The following is a 20965-nucleotide window of genomic DNA, read 5'->3' as shown; positions in this document are numbered from 1 at the left end:
TTTCCTGGTTACAACCTTTACTCCAGATGTACCCCCTGAACCTAAAACAAATAAATATTTCGTTTAAGCCAAAAACAGATAAAGAATATTTTCGGAAAATTTAAGTCCTTAATTCTCTCATTATCTTATAATTTTCAAAGTACAAAATTTTTAATTATCCGAATTATCCGTGGCAAATTCTTTAACTTTCTAATAGCTATAACATTGATTTATACATAATAACAAAAATAATTGCCCGATCTATTCCGATAGAAATGAAAATCTACTACACAAATAATTTTTTTTTGAGAAAATTTGGATCAAAAACAACTTATTTTCAGAGCGATATAAGTGAAATAGAAAAATAAATCAAATAGATTTTAATATATATTATAAGTTACTAACCTCTTGTTTGAGAATCCATGATTTTTTTCTACGCAAACAAACTTAATAAAGTAAACTATCACTTTGTAAATAACGTTTATAGGAGCGCCGAGAACCGATACACGTGCACGAGGTGACAAGATCTAATTCAGACTGACCGTGCACGAATGTGAGTGATGGTCAGGGGTCGGGAGGGCTTGGGTACTATTCTTGGAAGGTTATTGTAATTCAGTCAAATATTTTCGTAGACGTACTTATTGTTTTGAAAAATCGACTTTTGGTTGCCTAATCGTTCAAATACCCCTATGTGCGACGTCGACTATGACTCGGAACATCAGAATCGGAGGAATCCGATAAAACGTAGTCAGTCCCAGAATCTGCATATGGATCTTCCTCACTAAATTCACTACTTGAACTAATATTCATAATGCAACGATCTTTTTTACACTTTATTCGTACTGAGGACACACTACTGCAATGTTCAAAACAAATATTAATTGAAATGCTATGCGCTATGGTATTCGGTTTGTCATCGCCTGTGGCCTGATTCTCCGATGTTGCCAATGTTGCCATTGGTGGCAAGAAACAGTCATCTCTTGAAGTTGACCGATTCTTGCACCTAAGTACTCGTATTTATTGATGAAGTCAAGTCCTTAGGCCATATATTTACCTTAATATTTATTGGAGATGGCTGATTCTTGCACCAAAAGATGTGCAAACGTTGTTCATATACGATGCACATAAAAACTGAATTTGGGTAAAAAAAATGGAGTTGACTGGTTTTTGCATCGAACCCTTCAATTATAAATCCCAGGATTTTTATTCCAAACTTTGTAGAAATAAAAATTATTTACTCTCCTCCCTTGTATTCTGATACGTCGTTGGTTTAAAACTTGCGAAGCTTTATGAAACAAAGTCTTTTAGATGGTACAGAGCTGGCTACTATAGTTAAATATTTATATGCAAATTTATACAATTTTGGAAACTGGTGTATCGGCCCATACGTCTAAGCGATTTTTTCTAATCTAATAACTGGTGTTCTTTAGTAGATAGATGCTCATCTGAAATACTGTCTTTATTTTTATCTGATTTAGTTGTTTGCACCAGGGTATGACGGTCACTCCAAAAACTGAAATTCTTTAAAACTTTTTCTGAATTACCTATTTCTCTTTTTCCATCATTTAATTAAATTTTCGGACACTATTTGCACAAGCTATAGGATCTTCAAAATGTAGTCTTTTGAATCGTGGTTCCAATATAGTGCTTATAGCTAAAGATGAAACTTGCTCAATACCACCCATGCGTTTACTGATCTCTTTCACGATTAATTTTTGAACATCCATCACCAAAGGTTCATCAATTGAAAGGGCTTTCAATTTGGAAGTCATGCAGTGAAAAACAGCTTCAAAATGTCTAAGTATGTTAAGAAGTGATGAGGTTATTTTTAATTTTAAACCAGTCAACATTGCAGGTGCTGTTTTATGACGTATCAATATATCACTCACTGAATTTTTAACTTCCAAAAATCTGTATCATATAATGTGTACTGTTCTACCAGTGGACACATCTTATATGAGTTTTGTTTAGGCTTCACCTCTCACTGCTTTTCGTAACTCATCACCTGCCATGCAACTACATCGCCACTTCTCAAGAACGTAGGCTTAAGTCAAAAAACACTATTTTAAAGGAGAGTCATTTTACAATTTAATACATATGATTATGGGTATAACTTCGAATAAGTTGTTATTTTAAAGGAATTATACAGTTTTGTTACCTATACAGTTTTTTTGGAAATATATCTAAATATAAACTGATAGACTAGATAAATTTATGAAGATAAATTCATTTTGTTAACCCCTATTAGATTCGAGTCTTTTTTCCTGAGAAACATTGACTTCAACTTTGTTAATAGGGCTATTTTTTATATACTGTATAACGTAATAAGGTAAATGACCAGTCATTGCCACTAAACTAAAAAGCTAAAGACCGTATAAAGCCAAAAAACCAATAATTGCCACACAATTTTTCAAAATACCAATTATTGCCACCCAGTCATTGCCATCCAGAAATAACACTACATTTTACTGAAAAATCTTGTTCAATAATAAAAATTCCACAGGTTTTAGGCCTCATGTACATCCACTGGCAAAGTAAATTCATAACGGATCCGTTCACCAGTGGATAAAATAATAGGGGTTGGCAGTATGCCTAAAACACGATTTTCGTTAACAAAGGAGATGTCATTTTCATCACAAATAAAAATGTTCTTTTCAGCACTAACAGATTTCATAGACATTATTTGTACATCATTATTATCCATAAGGCCTTGGATAATACAAACATATCTGTACGTTATGGATTTTCTTTTACCGCCTAGGAATTTTACAAGTACATAGTTTCCGACACTAAGTTCTCCGTGAGTTAATGGGCAAAATTCTTTGTTAGGGTCATCACAAAAGTCTATGTCGTCACAGCTGCTACCACTCTCGACCCACTCTTCATCCTCTCCATCGTCATCAGAAATATCCCGTTTTGGCTTCTCTTTTAATAGACATTTTTGCTCTCTTGCAATTTTTCTTTGGTTTTTTTCTTCTTTTCTTCAAGTGATATTTACGCCAAGCTTATGATGTTACCACGGGTGGAATCTTTTCTTTTAGTTTTCTCTTCTTTGTCTGAGGTTTTGGCTCTGACCAAACAGTGCTCTCTTAAATGAGTAGGAACTTTGCATGGACTCTCCAAGTGTACATGTGATGTAGTTGGTTCAGGAGTAGACAATATATCTGAGCTGTGAGTACCAGAGATGTTTGGTTGAAAATTTTTTACTGGTGTGCAGTGAGTTGGAAATATGGTAATATTGTTTTGGATGGTACATTTAATTTGGTTTGGTAGGGTTTCCATTATCCATTCTTTTCATATGTTAAAAAGGGATTTATCCTCAATAGAACCATTCCAATCCTGATTTTCATTGCTCTCATTTCCTGATTTCATTTCATGCACTATTATCAGGCTCAGATGTGTCAGAAATTGTGGAACTGGCACTAACATCTTTTACACTAATTTTTTCAAAGTGAACATTTTTAACATTAAATGGCATAATTCTGAAGATTTAAATCCATTCTGAATAATTTCTTCATTTATATGATTTAGTGACTTTTCAAAAACATAGCCAAAATGATATTTCAGGAGTTTATTGATATCATTGTCCATTCTCCACTTTTTAACTTTATTTTTATATGCCAATTTGAAGGGCCTAAACACTGATATATCCATAGGTTATAGCAGATGGGTTGAGTTGGGATACAAAGCTATCAGATTTACTCATTGAAAATACTTAAGTGCTTGTACAGATTGTTTACATGCACTATTATCAGACTCAGATGTGTCAGAAATTGTGGAACTGGCACTAACATTTTTTACACTATTTTTTTTTTCAAAGTGAACATTTTTAACATTAAATGGGCATAATCCTGAAGATTTAAATCCGTTCTGAATAATTTCTTCATTTATCTGATTTAGTAACTTTTCGAAAACAGCCAAAATGATATTTCTGAAGTTTATTGCCATCATTGTCCATTCTCCACTTTTTAACTTAATTTTTATATGCCAATTTTAAGGGGCCTAAACACTGATATATCCATAGGCTGTAGCAGATGGGTTGAGTTGGGATACAAAACTATCAGTTCTATTCCATTTTCTTTGCAAAAGTTGGACATATGCAACGTAAGATGAGAAACATGCCTATCAACAAAAAATGCAATGGTTTTTTTAATATTTTCTATAATGAGCCACGGATTAAATATATTGGTGATGTATTCATCAAATGTACTAGAACACATCCATCCATTATCTGAAGTTCCCACAGCCTAATCTTTTGGAATACTTTGTGATATAGCTGATGGAATTCTTTCATATGCCAACACAATCATTGGAGGGGCGATTTTTCATGCAGCATTAGCTGTTACCAATACTGTTATATTTTCCTTGTCATCTCGAGCAGAGATTCTTAATATATTAGTTACTAAAAACACAATTGGGTTCTTTTGTTATATCAAACAAATCTGTTGACTTTAAGTATTCCTCAATTTGACTGAACCATTGTCTCAAATTGTATTGACTTACATTTTTCCGACTGTGAGTTAAATTCTGTGACACTCTTTGGGATATTTCTGGATGTCTTCTTAAAAATAAGCGGATCCACTTGTCACTGAGACGGCTATGAATAAATGATTTCTCTCTTTCCGTAGAATTCATTAGTTTCTGAACTGTATCCAAAAGCTGAACTTTTGAAACAGGAAAATGTCTTTGTTTGTTTTGTTCTTTTTCTTAGATATGATCTGATGATTTATCTATTCGTAATGTGAAAAATTCTTATAATAAAATTATACAAAATGAATTTCAAGATCTGACTTTTTTATTCTCGCTTGACACACACAGAGATGATACAGATAAATTATTAGTTGCTATTGGCAACCTTGACACTTCCCCTTTTTAATAATTATGCAGCCACTATCTTGAACATGCCCCCCACCTTGAAAGGATCGCTTTCAATTTAACAGGTAAGCAAGTAAATGAGGAAATGCATTACATACAATAAAAAATAAACAAATACATCTTCAATAATTATTATAAACTTTTAAGTTTAAAAATCAAACAAATGTTCTTTAACTAAGACGCATTAACAGTTCTAGAACTTAAGACGTGATTGCACCTTCACTTTGATCACTAGGAACCGGAAGTGGATAAATGTTTGTAACAGCTCGCTTTATAAGTCCTTTTGAAGTTCTTATGGTAACCACTCGTGTAACTCCATCAGCGCCGGGATGCAAAACTTCTACGCGCCCAAGACACCAGTTTAAAGGAGGTAAATTTCTTTCTTTGATGAGGACGAGTGTGTCAGTCTGAATTTTAGATTGGTTGACTTTCCATTTCTTCTGTTCTTGCAATTCGGAGATGTATTCCAGAGACCAACGTTTCCAAAAATGATGGCGAAGTTGCTGCAACTGCTGGAATCTAGACAAACTGGTAATGGATAAGTTTGATAGATTTATTTCTGGAACGGAATCCATGGCTCTTCCAATGAGGAAGTGAGCTGGTGTTAAAGGCAAAAGATCAGAAGGGTTAGAAGACAAGGCACTCAAAGGACGAGAATTTAATACTCCTTCAATCTGAGTTAGTAATGTAACAAATCTTTCATAATCTAATTTCGTATCTGTCATAACTCGTTTGAGGTTAGCCTTCACCGATTTGACTCCAGCCTCCCAGAGACCGCCAAAATGAGGAGAATGAGCCGGTATGAACTTCCAATTTATATCAGATTTAGCACACATATCAGGGAATTTATTACCATTGGTTTTCAAAAATTTATCCAATTCCAACAAAGAATTGTTGGCACCCACAAATGTGGTTCCGTTATCACTCATCATCTGACATGGTTTGCCCCTTCTAGCTATAAATCGTTTTATTGCCGCCATAAAGGCTTCGGTGGAAAGATCCGTTACCACCTCTAAATGAATGGCCTTTGTCGATAGGCAAACAAATAAACTAATATAACCTTTATATGAAGAAGCACCCCTATGACGACTAGTTCTGAGGGCAAATGGACCAGCATAATCAACTCCTGTAACAGCAAATGGAAATGAGGGGGTGACTCTTGATTGGGGAAGATCTCCCATGATGGGATTAACTTGATCGGGATTGAAGCGAAAGCAACGCAAGCATTCGCGAACCGTTCTCCTAGCCAATGATTTTCCATGTAAAGGCCAATATTTCTCACGCACGTGAGCTAGGAGATGTTGAGGTCCTGCATGGCACAGCTTGAAATGCTCTTGACGGAAAAATAGAATAGTAAACTTATGATTAGATTGAATTAGAATAGGATGTTTCTTTTGATAAGAAAAGTTTGAATTACTTAATCTACCACCGACCCTGAGTAATCCTTCTGGATCTAAAAAGGGATTAAGTGATAAGATTCTGCTTTTAGAAGAAACTGCATTACCTCTTCTTAAGCACTGAATCTCAGATGGGAAACCTTCAGCTTGTACCAACTTAACTAGAGTAAGGGTAGAATTGTTAATCTCCTGTGTGGTTAAATGCCCCAAAACACGAGTGGCCTTGTTCTTTCGTTGAGAATTGTAGTAGAAACGCAAAGAGTAAGCCACTGACCTTACCAAGGTTGAAAAACTCGAATATTTTTCAAAATCAAATAATGGAGTAGACGAAACTATCATAAATTGGTTGCTAATAGTTTTAAACTCTGGAAGTTTTTCTTTATCAAAAGATACTTGAACTGGCCAAGTTTCAGGAGAATCTAGCAAGAAGGACGGGCCGTGCCACCAAAATGAACAAGAGCTTAGAACCTGAGGTTCAATTCCTCGAGAGAGTAAATCAGCACGGTTACAATCCGTAGGTACATGTCTCCAATTTTCGGGATCTGTGTTGGACTGAATTTCTGAAACACGATTACCAACGAAAGTTTTTAGCACATGTGACGAAGTTTTTATCCAGCCCAAGGTAATGGTTGAGTCAGACCACAGAAAAATCTTATTGAACTGAATATTCAAAGAAGTAATAACCATTTTAGAAAGACGTGATAAGATCAAAGCTCCGCTAAGTTCCAGGCGAGGTATGCTCAGCTTCTTTACAGGTGCTACTTTGCTTTTAGCACAAAGTAAATTTATAAAAATGTTACCCTTTTTATCAACACTGCGAATATATATGGCTGCGCCATAAGCAACTTCGCTTGCGTCACAGAATCCGTGCATTTCAATAACAACAGAATTAGGGAGAACTACATTTCTTTGAATTTGCAATTTATTCAACTCATGCAACTGATCTCTGAAAGATAACCACTCAGACTGAATATGCAATGGCACTCCTTCATCCCAGTCTAACTTCTCTAACCAAAGGAGTTGCATAAGGATTTTGACTTTAATGATTGATGGACTTAAGAGACCTAAAGGGTCGAATATTTGAGCAATACCAGAAAGTATTGATCTTTTAGTGATAATTTTGGGAGTAACATTTGAATCAATAGAATAGGACAATGAATCTAAACTAGGGCACCATTGTAACCCAAGTGTCTTTGTGTTTTCATTGGCACCAAAAAGGAAGGGAGTGTCTAATGAAATAGATTCCTGGATGGACTTAAGAAATGAAGAATTGTTTGAGGTCCACTTTCTAAGTGGAAAGCAACCTTTTGAAAGAATTTCAGAGACTTGTTTACAATTAAGGATTAAGTCCTCTAACGAATCAGAACCAGTTAACAAGTCGTCAACATAGAAGTCTTCAGCTATGATAATGATAGCTGATAGAGACATCTAATGGCTAGATAACTACTTGACGTAGAGCCATAAGTAACTGTATTTAATTCATATGAATGAAGAGGATCTTTCGGATGATTTCTCCGTAAGATTCTTTGGAGACACCGTTGAGTATCATCAATAAGAATTTGGCGGTACATTTTGGCAATGTCCGCAGATGCAACAAATGGACACCTTCTAAATCTCATCAGGATAGATATCAAATCATTCTGCATGACGGGACCTACCATCTGAAGATCGTTGAGCGAATGACCAGATGATGACGGACAGGAACCATCGAACACTACTCTGAGTTTTGTAGTGAGACTGTCCTGCTTCATCACCCCGTGATGAGGAAAGTAATAACTATGTACTGGCAAAGTACAATCAGTAACTCTTGACATGTGGCCTAAAGACAAGTATTCCTCCATAAATGCAACATACTGCTCCTTCATGATAGGATCATTAAGAAGCCTTTTTTCTAAGCTATACAACCTTCTTTGAGCTATTGATCTGGATTCTCCCAAAGAGTCAACCTGTAACTTAAAAGGAATGGACACAATGAACCGACCATCCAAATTTCTCCTAAAGGTTGATTTGAAGTGCTCCTCGCACAATAACTCTTCTGGAGACTGAAGTTTAGTACCTGAGCACTCCTCAATCTCCCAAAACCTAGAATTGCTGTCAGTTTCGATATTGTGTGATAATGCACATATGGTAGATTGCTGACTATTCACCCAGGTATTTATTAAAAGACCAGAAATGATCCACCCTAATCTAGTTTTCTGAAGTATGGGTTTTTCAGGACCTAACTTGACCTGACCCACACATAGCAGGTCCCAAAAAATACTAGCACTGATCAGAATATTTACTTCCGAAGGAGTATGAAAATTTGGGTCTGATAAACGAATATTTGCAGGTATGGGCAACGAAGATGCATCAATTTGACAAACTGGAAGTTGTCCACATATTTGTGGAATGATTAAACACTCTAGGGGGAAAGAATATATAGATTGTAAAGAGTTAATAACAATATTGCATTTGTGATTTATTTTAGAAAAAACATGAGCGATACCCACTACAGAAATGTTAACCTGCTCCCTTGAAATACCCAGCAAATCAACTAAACTTGATGTGATAAAATTAGATTGAGCTCCACTATCTAAAAGAGCTCTACAATTATGAGCAACCCCTAAATGGTCACGAACTTGGACAACAACCGTTGATAGAAGGATTTGTTGATTTTGAGAAGTATTAGAAAGTGTCTGAGGGTTACTCTGAGAAGCAACTACTTGATCATTAAACTGAGACAATGGATTTAGTGGATTTTCAATAAATTCATGGAGAAGAGTATGATGTTTCTGGTTACATTTCTTACATTCGCCATATTTGCACGTAGCTTGTTGATGTCCAGAATGCAGACAATTCAAGCATAATTTAAATCTACGTACTTTATTGATACGGGCAGGAATGTCTAATGAATGAAATTGACTACAGTGAACCAGTTTGTGTTGCTGGTTGCATAAAGGACAAGAAAGAAAAGAAGATTTTGTACTTACAAGAGCCTTAGTACTGTTGTGTCTGAATTTGACATGATTATTGACAGAAGTCCCTTGAATATTGGGTTTATTTAGATTATATCTTTCTAGAGTATCTGCCTTCGTTTTTAGGAAATATATGAGGTCCGAAACTTGACTGACTTTACCATTGTTGGCCTTCTCCCATTCTTTCACAGATTCAGAATCTAATTTTTCCAAAAGAATATATTTGAGAAGGGCATCCCAATGTTCGACTGGTTGTTTTAATGCCTCCAAAGCTCTAAGATTGCTACAAAATTTATCAATTAAGTTTCTGATTGAAAATGAACCTTCTTTATTGATTGCCTTTAAATTGAAGATAGCTTTAATATGGTTATGCAACAACAATTCCTTGTTAGAATATCTCTCAACCAAAAGATTCCATGTAACAGTAAAATTAGAAGCAGAGAGAGGTATAGAAGCAATGACTCTCTCAGCAGAACCTGTTATGCATGCTCTTAAATAATGTAATTTTTGTATTTCAGATATACTATTATTTTTTATAACTAACGAATCAAATAAGTAATGAAAATCTAACCATTCTTCTATGTTGCCACTGAATTTTGGCAATTCAATAGAAGGAAGTTTTATATTGGAGGTTGTATATGTATGATTGGATGCAAAATGTTCACTAGTAGGACTAGATGTACTGGAGGCACTAGCTGAGGTTGTTGTCAACAGTTGTTTTGCCTTAATTATAACTGAATAAAATGATGTTTCGAACGTTTCTCTGTAATTTATTTCTTCCTCAGTTATTGCGTCCAGTAAACTTTCTATTTTTAATTGGGTTTCTTGATATTGAGTATGAATACTATTCGCGTTTTCGATGCGCAATTCAATTTCAGCGCGAGTTGGCTCATTCATCTCACCGTGGGTTGAGTCCCTATCAATGAATTTAATAAATGAGGTTAATCGCGCTTTAAGAGATGCTCTTATCTTTTTTAACGTAGGCAAATCCCCCATTTTAATTCAAATTTAAATGTTTTAACTATTATGTGTCAAAGTAAACTAACAATGAACAATAAATTTCAAGATTGAAGAAGTCTAAGTTAGGAAATTGAAATGAAAGGCAGATAAGTAAGGAACAAAAGCTCACTTCCCTGATTTTTGATGATTCGATGTCCCGTCCAGTGAAATCGTCAGTATGTGTTCAATCGGATTGTATACTTGACTTGAAGCCTGGGGCAAAGGAGCACTCGATGTATTTCTGCGACTGTCTCGTTCAACGTTGTCGGCAAACGTGGATCTTGTAGGTTGTATGGCGTGGAATATCACAAATATCCGAAGCTCTAAGGACCAATGTTTGTTTTGTTCTTTTTCTTAGATATGATCTGATGATTTATCTATTCTTAATGTGAAAAATTCTTATAATAAAATTATACAAAATGAATTTCAAGATCTGACTTTTTTATTCTCGCTTGACACACACAGAGATGATACAGATAAATTATTAGTTGCTATTGGCAACCTTGACACTTCCCCTTTTTAATAATTATGCAGCCACTATCTTGAACAGTCTTTTTGACAGATGTAAAATCCATTTTACTAAGACCGATTCCTCTTCTTTGGTTAAAATTGTAGAAGAAACATAGAACAAACTAATGGTGACTTTCCATCCCTCTTATGCCTCAAAGTACTACGAGGAACTCCATGAATTTTTGCTGTCGTAGCTGCTGGGATTCCCTTTTTCACGTCCTCTAGGGCTTTGGCCAATTGCTCTTTCGAATAATTCCTTTTAGGTGCCATTTGGAGGAGTCCAATAAATAATGAACAACTAACTCTTGGTGGACAGCAAATAGAGAGAGTGACAAAATATAAATATCTGGGAGCTTACATCAACACAGAATTAGATCCAGACCAAGAGATCCGGGTACGAATAGAAATGGCAAGGGCAGCGTTCTTAAAATTCAAACAATTGTTCTGTGACAAAAATCTGAATATTGCGCTGAGACTGAGGTTTGTTGAATGTTACGTCTGGTCGCAACTATTGTACGGGGTAGAAACATGGACACTAAAAGCGCAAATAGTTAAAAAGATTGAAGCCTTTGAACTTTGGATATACCGGAGAATGTTGAGAATCCCATGGACTGCCAGGGTCACCAATGAGGAAGTGCTGAGAAGAATGGGTCGAGACAAAAAATTGTTGAGAACGATAAAAGTACGCAAGACTGCATACCTTGGACACATACTAAGAAATAATAAATATAGTCTTCTGCAGGTCATCATGCAGGGTAGAGTCGATGGCAAAAAGGGAATAGGTAGAAAGAGGAAGTCATGGCTGCGAAATATTCGAGACTGGACAAACATGACTGTAGACGAATTATTCCACGTTGCAAAAGACAGACAAGCTTTTAAAAATGTGGTCGCCAACCTCCGTTAATGGGGACGGCATAGGAAGAAGAAGAAGGTGCCATTTCTGGAATGAACAAAAAAATACTTGTAATACCAAATATTAATGTAACCAGTGATTGCCACCACTGGCAATAATTGGTAAAAGTAAAGTTTTTGCAATAAAAAAAAAATAGAGGCAACACCGTAATTTTAAATAGTAAATTTACACATTATACTAAATTAAAAATAACCCAAACCAATAATGGCCACTTGTGGCAGTTTATAAAACAATCATTTACAAAAGTGAATAAGAAAAAGAAAAATGTACTTACCTTAATTTTTTAATAAGAAAGTACAAAAAATAGGAAGAAATTTTACACAACACTACTCTAAGGGGTATACAACAAAAATGGCTGAAGCTTGGGTATTGTACAACCGTACACAGTTACCAAACTTAATAATGTATTAGTACTGTAATTTGATATCTGATATGTATTGTCAGTGGCAATAATTAGTAGAGTGGCAAGGACTGGTTGTTTACCTTTTTACCATAATCATTTTAAAAGTGAGTCTTCCCTATGCAAAACAGACTCGTTAATCAACTGGTAATTAACAGAAGAGCTGTCAAAAGTCAAGCAATAAAAGACCAATTAAATGAAATCGTTTATTTTATACCCTGTTTTTTTAATACTAAAATAAATTATAAGCTTTCGTAAAAGGGTCGATAGTATCCAGGACTAACATATTTTCGAATCAAATGCAATAATCCACTTTTCTTTTTAGCAGTGATAGAAGTTTTTTTGGTATAAATATTTATAAAGGGTTATATCTGAATCGCTTCGCTTTATTTCTAATCCATTTATTACATTCGTTTTATAGGTAATTTCTTATCTTGTATCTTAGTTGGTTGGGGCATGTCGTCGTCTAAATCTGATAAATAATCCTGATCTTGAGTGTAATCCAGGACCGGGACTCCGTGCCACATAGAATTCCATCGTAGAATTCTATTGTCGTTTTCAATCTACAACGGCGATAGTAACGTGTATTGTCACTCCGTGCGTATGTCGTTTCGCTTCGGTATTTTCCGATCTCTCTATTATTGAATGTAAAAACATTAACCTGTTGGTTTTACTCAAATATCGCATTTATTGTCGATTATCTTTGTTTGTAACACATTTTAGAGAAAGAAAGTACTATTTTTGGGGTTTTTAATTGTTTGGGTTGACTTTTTCGGTTTCGGTTTATTACGCGGGTCATTTGCATGCTGCTGTTTGTTTTTGTTATTTGAAGTCATTTTTAAAGAGCTTCGTCTTCGTTATATTTTTGGATAAAAATGGGGGTCCGAATGGAACATTGGGAAATGTTGCTTTCATTTTGCGAAGAATATCCAAAATTAATAACAAATAAATTTATTGGAAGTGAGGGACGAGCTAAAGGAGTAGCTGTGTGGCAAACTGTTACCACAAAATTAAACAGTTTAGGATATGGCAAAAAAAGCATAGAGGGATGGAGAAAGGTAAATATTTTAATTAATTAATCATGAACAAAATAATTGTGTGGAAACATAGTATTTTAAAACTAATGTTTAACCTTTTTAGACACTAACAGATTGGAAGTGCAAAACGAAAGCGAAAACAGCTTCCTTAAGAAGGGCACAACAAAAGACTGGTGGTGGTTCACCTCAGCAACCTCTTTTATCCACATTGGAGAATAGACTTTTAAGTATTATGGGGGTCACTGCTGTCTTTGGTAATGAGTCTGTATCCGAATTAGGTTTTGGAGAGGTAGATAAATTTTATAATTTATAGTAATATACTAACCATATTGTGGAAAATATGTAAAAATGTAATAATAATTTAATTTGGTAGGTTGAAGTCCAACATGTTGATATTGAAATGACAAATAATAGTATAATGATGAAACATGATTACCATATCGAGGTAGGTACATTTATTTTTGGAATAATGTTAGAATTTGAAAAATAGTAATTTTTGTGCATGTTTGTTTTTTGAAGAGAAATAAACATTTCACATTTGAATCATTTTTATTGGAATCCTTGAGTCATTTTCATTAAACAAATTTTCAGATGTTCAGTATTATATATAAAAAATTGGTGTATGCTAATTCATCATAATATAACAGTTTACACAAATCAAACTGTATTTAGTATCATTCCACTCTAAAATATATAATATATTAAAAAGTATTGCTGCATTTTTATGCTGATTCAAATTCTCTAATTTCCATTAAACCAGTTCTTATTACAGAACACTTGTTATTGCCTGCCCCATCCTAGCTGGTGGGTTTCATATATCATATAACTAATAAATCTATTATATTACAGACATTGGCTTATTTATTGTTATTATGTTATTGTTAGAGTATTTATATGAATTGCATATATCCTATAACTAATAAATCTATTGTATTACAGACATTGGATTCTTTATTGTTATTATGTCATTGTAAGAGTATCTATGTGAATTTCATATAGCATATAACTAATAAATCTATTGTATTACTGACATTCCATTCTATATTGTTATTAGGGTAAACCATACAGTTATTGGACACTTAAGAAAATTTCAACTTTAAAAATTCGAAATTCACATTGTTCTCTGCAGATTGAATTGAAATTTATACAAAAGGTAGTCTAAACAGTTTATTACAATATGGATAAAAGGATTTAAAGAAGGTGTTAAATATTTTTTGTCAATATATATTTATTAAAAATAGTTACAAAAATTATAGTTATTGGACAGTTTATTTAGTTACAGGACACTCAAAATTAGTTATTGGACGACTGCTTTAACACAATAAAAACTAGAAACAAATGAAAATTACAGGAAAACGTTTACGTTTATTTTTTCTTTCCGGTACAGTAGGAGAAGTTAAAAAGTTACCCAACAATTCGTGTTTAACAATAATTTTACTTGTAGAGGGTAAGTCATAAACATTAGTTTTATATTGTTGAAAATGGATATCATTGGTACTGCTACTCTCAGAAATATTTACATTTTCAATACCACTCTGTTCTGATGTTTTTATTTCAGTATTTTTAACGGGAGATGTGATAACCACATTTTGAATAATATTAATGTTTGTGTCTCTATTTTTTAGAACCATTGGGTTATCCGAATGTTTTGGATCATGTTTAAAAAAATTCCAAATTTTGAACAACAAATTCAAATTATCATCGCTAGGTAGATTATTCTTTGGATTTTCTTTTAAATTCTCTAAGCTATGAACTTTTTCAGGACCTAAGATATTTACAAAAGTATTATAGTCCATCTTGGGTTTCTTTTGATGATCTGAAATGATTAAATTTTTTACTACTTCTTTGCCTAAACATTTTGTGTAGTCAATAGCATCTGCATTAAATGGAAACAATCCGCAAGCCTTGAAACCATTTACTACTGTTTCAGTTTTACAGCTTTTTTTTATAGCTTTCTCCAATATAGAAGCAAATACAACCTTATTCACTACCCCTCCTGGATGCTGTTCTTCCCATTCTCTCACTGATTGCCGCCAAGCTTCTTTTAATGGACGGAAAATAGAAACGTCACAGGGTTGTAAAATCCTTGTGGCGTTAGGATAAAGTGCAATCACTTCAATCTGCAGTTCATTACACAATATACTTAATTGGTAACTTAAGTGACTCTTGTGCCCATCTACAAAAAGAATAACTGGGAGCTTAATATTATTTTCAATTAAGTGTGGGTAAAAAACATTCGCAATATACTGATAGAATGTCTCTGCCGTCGTCCAACCATTATCGCTTCTGCCCACACCCCATTTAGGATTAATACCTTTAGCAACCTTTTCAGGAATACGTTGATAAGGATAAATAACCATAGGCACGCAAATTTTACCGTCTGCTGAAAACGTAAACATCACAGGGACGTTTTCTTTTGAAGAGCTTTTTTCAACGTTATAAACATTTTTGAAACCTTTCATAGCAAATACTTTTCCAGTAGATGGACATATTTGAAATCCTGACTCATCTCCATTAAAAATTCTTGATGGATCAGTTAGAACTTCTTCTAAATGTTTTTCTTTAACATAGGTTTCAATATTTTTAAACCAGTTTTTGATGTCTCGTTCAGATACACAAGCGCTAGCTGCCGTCACACCTTCACTTGTCCTTCTAGAAACCCCTGGATGTCGCTTCAAAAATCCCTAAAAAAAATCAAACGATGAATACAGATTAAAATACATTTTTTTGGTGACTTACTTTTAACCATCTATCTCCAGGTCGATTATCTTTAAATAAATTAAATGAATTTACCTAACCAGAGTATTCTCCTCCTCGCAAGTTAAAATAGGAGACGGTCCAAGTGTATCTTTATGTTCCGGATGTTTTAATTTAAATTCTATAGTGGACTTCGGAATTCCATATTTTTTTCAGCTGTTCTATATGATTCAGTGCCATTTTGGACATCCTTAACAGCTTCTATAAGTTTCATCTTATCATATTTTCTAAGTTTAGGCATTTTACTACAATCCTAAAAAATCCATTTTTAGTGATTGGACGGTCAAATTTAGTTATTGGACAGCTGTCCAATAACTGTCAAATCGATTACTAAATTAATTTTACTGCTATCTCCAGTTAATTATACGTAAATCCGTTGAAAATTGTAGAAATATGTGGTAAGTGTAGTTCTCTAGTGATTGGACAGGTGTCCCATAATAGAATTAAGCAAGTTTTCTAGTTTAGTTATTGGACAGATGTAATTAAATCCGAATTAAAATCCCTATTACTGTACCAGATCTACGTTAGGGACTATAAGTGCCTTTACTACACCCTTTTAAATAAAAATACAATCTTACCTTAAAAATACCACGTAGTTTTAAAAAAAAAGTCAGAGCAGATGCTTAACACAATGCTTAAATGTCACTTCACTCACATAACCTAAAAATATTTACCGCCAAAATCACAGAACCCGTTAAAGGCAGAACATAGACATAAGAATGAACGTAATATAGAAACGAGTAGTGCCACCTAGTGAAATATACTCTTGTTGGCACTTGCAGAAATCTTATTCTCGTAAGTTAACACTGTAATGTCCAATAACTGTCTCGTGTCCAATAACTGGCGTTTTACCCTATGTCATTGTAAGAGTATTTATGTGAATTGGGCTTTTTGTTTCTGGTTTCTATTGAAGTATTAATAATTTAAACAAGTAACAAAACCTCTATATATTTGTTTTCTTCATAAGTTATACTTTTTCCAATGTCAGTTTGCCAAGCGTCGGCTTTTGAGATTCTTTGATGCCAATGCCGACCATTGGCGTGGAAATTAAGAAAAGGGATCAGTTTATCAAACGCATATTTCAAGAAAAATCATATAATTTTTATTAATTTTTACATAATTATATTCAGGAAAATTTCTCAATTTTTGGGCAGAAATTGATTAAACAATTTTTTTTAAGCAAATTCAAAATATCACCTTTTGTGCTCCAAAAAATATTTTTTAGGTTTTTGGGTGACTCTAAATAAGATCTATGTCATTTTTCTCAAAAGTTAATAGTTTTGGAGATATAGGTGATTTAAAATCCGAAAAATGCGATACCTAATATGCATTTTCGAGGCTTGAAAAATATGTAAATGAGTATTTTTGAGATTCAAGAGTATCTAAACTAAAGTCTCAACATTGATTTTGGTGAGAAATCGGGGCAATATTTTCCGTAGCAGAAAAAGGTGATCTTTTGAATTTGAATTGTTTCCGGCAAAAATGTCCGGCACCCTTCAACCTTCGATTTGTTTAAACGGGGCATTTTTGAATAGGAATCTTCAAAGGACAGAATCAGTTTTTTTTTCAAATGGGGGCGGGCTCACAACATCGAATAAATAACAAATTAATTCTTTCAAATTAAAGCTTGTTAATTTTAGTGATTTATAAAAATATTGGACTTATTATTTAGTTTTTACATAAACCATAATATTTTTTTACAAATATCTGTAAATAATGGCTCATTCTGTCAGAAAATTTTAAAAGATTGTCTATCCAGCAAGGACAGAAAATCTCAAAATATTGTCTGTCCAGCAAGGACCACGAGGAGGTATGAGCCTTCCTTGCCAGGAAAGGAAAGGGTTGGGTATCTTAGTAATAATATAAAGTTAGTTTTTTTTTTCATTTTGTTATTATTTTTTTTCTTTTTTGTTTTTATATTTTTTTTGTTTTTTGTTTTTTTTTTGTTCTGACTTTATACAGTGTATCGCATTTAAGATGAAAATACCCCTATATTTCGGCTATTAAAATAAATACCAATTTGAAATTTTGCACAGTCATACAGGTTGCAAATTCACATTTTTTAAGATAGTCAACTGAAATTTAATTTTTAAACACGGCCTACTGTTAATGCACAAACAGGATGAATCTTCAATATTTTGCTTCGAGTTAGAGATATCGGAAAAAGTTATTTGGAAAAGATGTTCCAAATATTATTATAACCCCACATAACAAAGTTTTATGTCAAAAGTCGCACTTTTACTTTTTTCATTAATTGAAGAGCTTATTTTCAAAGTGTTTTAAATCCAAAATTTCGATTTTTTTAATTTTCTTTTTTTAAACTTTATAGATTTCTTCAAGTCTAGAATAAAGTTATATGTACCAAAACAACTTCTTATTTACCATTTAAAAGTGCATATGAAAATTGTAAAATTGTATAATTTGTATGTTAAGTTTGTATGAAAATCTGTAATTTCATGGATTTCGTTATATGGATTTTAAGACACTTTGGAAATAAGCTCTTCAATTGTAGTCAGGATTCTAAAACGGACAGTTCGCTGTCCCGAGATGCATCTTTAGACAGCCAATTGTAGATTTAGGATCGAGATTACAAATAATACTGAAAAACTAAAATTGCGAATTTTGTCATGAATTTTGGTATGTGCGGTTACAATAAGTGGAACAACTTTTCCAAATAAGTTTTTCCGATTTCTCTAACGCGAAGCAAAATATCGAAAATTTACCCTGTTTGTGAATTCGCAGTAAGCCGCGTTTAAAATTTAAATTTCAGATGACTATCTTAAAAAAATGTGCACTATCAACATGTATGACTGTGCAAAATTTTAAATCTGTATGTAATTTGATAGCTGATATATAGAGGTGTCTTCATCTTAAATGCGACACACTGTATAATAATGAATACTAGTGTTCAAGATGCATCGCGATAGCTGTAAAAAAATTAATTAGAAGGACTAAAAAGAATCGTCAGAGTCTTCTGAAGTCGAATCGTTCCCAGGTTGGATAACTATTGGTGCTTTTGCCGGTAAAACAGGATATTCGTTTTCTATTTTTACAACATGAGCTTCGCAATTTTTCCACACATCGCTATTAATGCCACTAATTATTTCTCGAATATTCTCGATGGTCACTGCGCTTAATGTTGGTGACTGATTATATTTTCGCAATCGTTTTTTTTTACGGTACCCCAAACCATTTCAATTGGATTAAAAATGCAATAGTATGGGGGTAATCGCAAAAGAGTATGGCCGTGCCTGCTGCAAATGGTGTCAATAACGTATTCGTTTTTAAAATTCCGACTTTTGATCATTCTAATTAATTCTTTCTTTACTGGAATCTTTTTAGGAACAGTGATGTTTTTAAGTTGCATAAATTTTAAAATTTCTTCCTTTTTCGTGTTATTATTAGGTATTTTATTTAATATGCGGGAATGATACAACGCATTATCCATAACAATCACTGAATTCGGCGGAATATTGGGCAAGAGTTGTTCAACAAACCAGTTTTCAAATAAATCGGCTGTCATATCTTCGTGATAATCGGCAGAAGACTTTGTTATATTTTTGGCCGACAATAGCATTGCATTAGATACAAAACCATCTTTGCTTCCGGCATGAAGAATAATAACACGTTTTCCTCGTGAACACGGTGTATTTAACGCACACTTGTTTGTGTTGTCAACCCAGCCGTACTTGACAACATCATGCGTATCGAACCAGGTTTCGTCTAAATAGATTATGTTTCTGTTTGAATTACAATACTGTTTTATTTTACTCAAATACTCTCGTCGAAGTTCAACAATACGCCGAGATTCCATTATTACCATTCGATTATCGAATTTCTTATATTTAAATCCACAACTTATCAAAATCTCGCGCAGTGTTTCCAAAGATGTATAATTATATTCAGGGAAATCTCTCAATTTTTCACGAATCAGTTCTAAAGTAGGCACTCTATTTTCTTTGTAAAAATTGTAAACTGTTCGCTGAATAACGTCTTTTGCAGCAGTGTCAATCCTACCCAATTTTTTATTTGGTCGCTTTCGTTTTAATGAATGATCTGTAACAGTGCCTAATTTTTGTTAATAATATAATCCTAGAACAATATAATATTACTTACCTTATAATAAGTCTCCGCCTATGATATCTGGTTGCAAAATGTAATATTTTAGGGTGTCACATAGCGAGACAAACAGGTGTTCATCACGATTTATGGCTTTGCGCTTCGCTGTTGCCATAATGCATGAGTTTAAAATTAGTGAATATAACTTTAATACCATATTAATATATCTGCAATTTTTCATGTTTCCAGGTAAGGTATAAAATCAATGAAATTTGGAAAAAAATAATACAATTCTTGAAACCGTTTTTGAGAACTTGGATTTTTAAAAGTTGTCTGATTTCTTAAAAGTCGATCATTATATCTATAAAAGTATTACCGCTAAATTCACCAACATGGCAACGTCGATATAGACGGAACGTTCAAATTCTCTCCAGACTACAATGTTGCCGATATTCGAAAATTACTTAGAGTATAAGTAATATATACAAAGTTCACGGTTGCTTTAATTCATTAGTGAAGAGTCCATGGAAATATTAGTACCTAGTTAATTAATTTATAGATATCTTTTTTGAAAATATGTTCATATTATTTTTTAAGAGTGTCGTTCGTTGACTAGCAATTGAATAATAACGAATAGAGAATAGAGAATATTTTTTAAATATAACCTTAGGAATTTTAGGAAATATGTCTGACAACCTTGATTTGAAAGGCGGTCTCTTTGATACCAGAATGAGGCATGTTTATGTTGGAAAATTATTAGTGGATGTACTATACTTAGTAATTTTTGTAAACATAGACCCAAAATATAAATATATCATAAAAGTGTACTTACTTTCTCAAAAACACTGACCTAATTAAAAAGGGTCCTTATTTTAGAGAGAAATTTCACAAAAACTAGTCGTAAATAGAAGAACGGTCGTCCTTGGCGAAAAGTAAACACACAATTATTGCTTCACAGTATGCGGCGTAATTAACTTAGGACTGTATTTATACGAAAATGTTAAGTATTTAACTACATTCGCGCCAAACAAATATACACAGTTGGTGTCATCTCTTAACGACTATAATTATTAAAGTAATAGGTC

General features: G+C 33.4%; 1 protein-coding gene across 1 annotated transcript; it reads right to left on the bottom strand.

Moving 5' to 3' along the window:
- Window positions 1–5054: 5054 nt before the first annotated feature.
- On the bottom strand, window positions 5055–10201 carry LOC140451046 (uncharacterized). Its single transcript, XM_072544765.1, has 3 exons — window positions 9750–10201; window positions 7699–9695; window positions 5055–7651 (listed from the first exon to the last, which is right to left on the bottom strand). The coding sequence occupies exons 1-3, from the start codon at window positions 10199–10201 to the stop codon at window positions 5055–5057; spliced, it is 5046 nt and encodes a 1681-aa protein (XP_072400866.1).
- Window positions 10202–20965: the final 10764 nt, after the last annotated feature.

The sequence above is a fragment of the Diabrotica undecimpunctata genome, chromosome 9 (assembly GCF_040954645.1).
Source record: "Diabrotica undecimpunctata isolate CICGRU chromosome 9, icDiaUnde3, whole genome shotgun sequence".
Classification (NCBI taxonomy): Eukaryota; Metazoa; Arthropoda; class Insecta; order Coleoptera; family Chrysomelidae; genus Diabrotica; species Diabrotica undecimpunctata.
Note: the sequence above shows the minus strand (reverse complement) of the source record. Positions and strands in the feature narration are given on the sequence as shown.

Excerpts from the sequence above, each read along its gene's own strand:
- LOC140451046 (XM_072544765.1), bottom strand. The coding sequence starts at position 10,201 with ATGGGGGATTTGCCTACGTTAAAAAAGATAAGAGCATCTCTTAAAGCG. Across the intron at positions 9,696-9,749 it reads TTTCATTACTTATTTGATTC|AGCATGCATAACAGGTTCTG; the intron begins GTTAGTTATAAA and ends ACATTATTTAAG. Across the intron at positions 7,652-7,698 it reads TACTTATGGCTCTACGTCAA|CTGAAGACTTCTATGTTGAC; the intron begins GTAGTTATCTAG and ends TCATTATCATAG.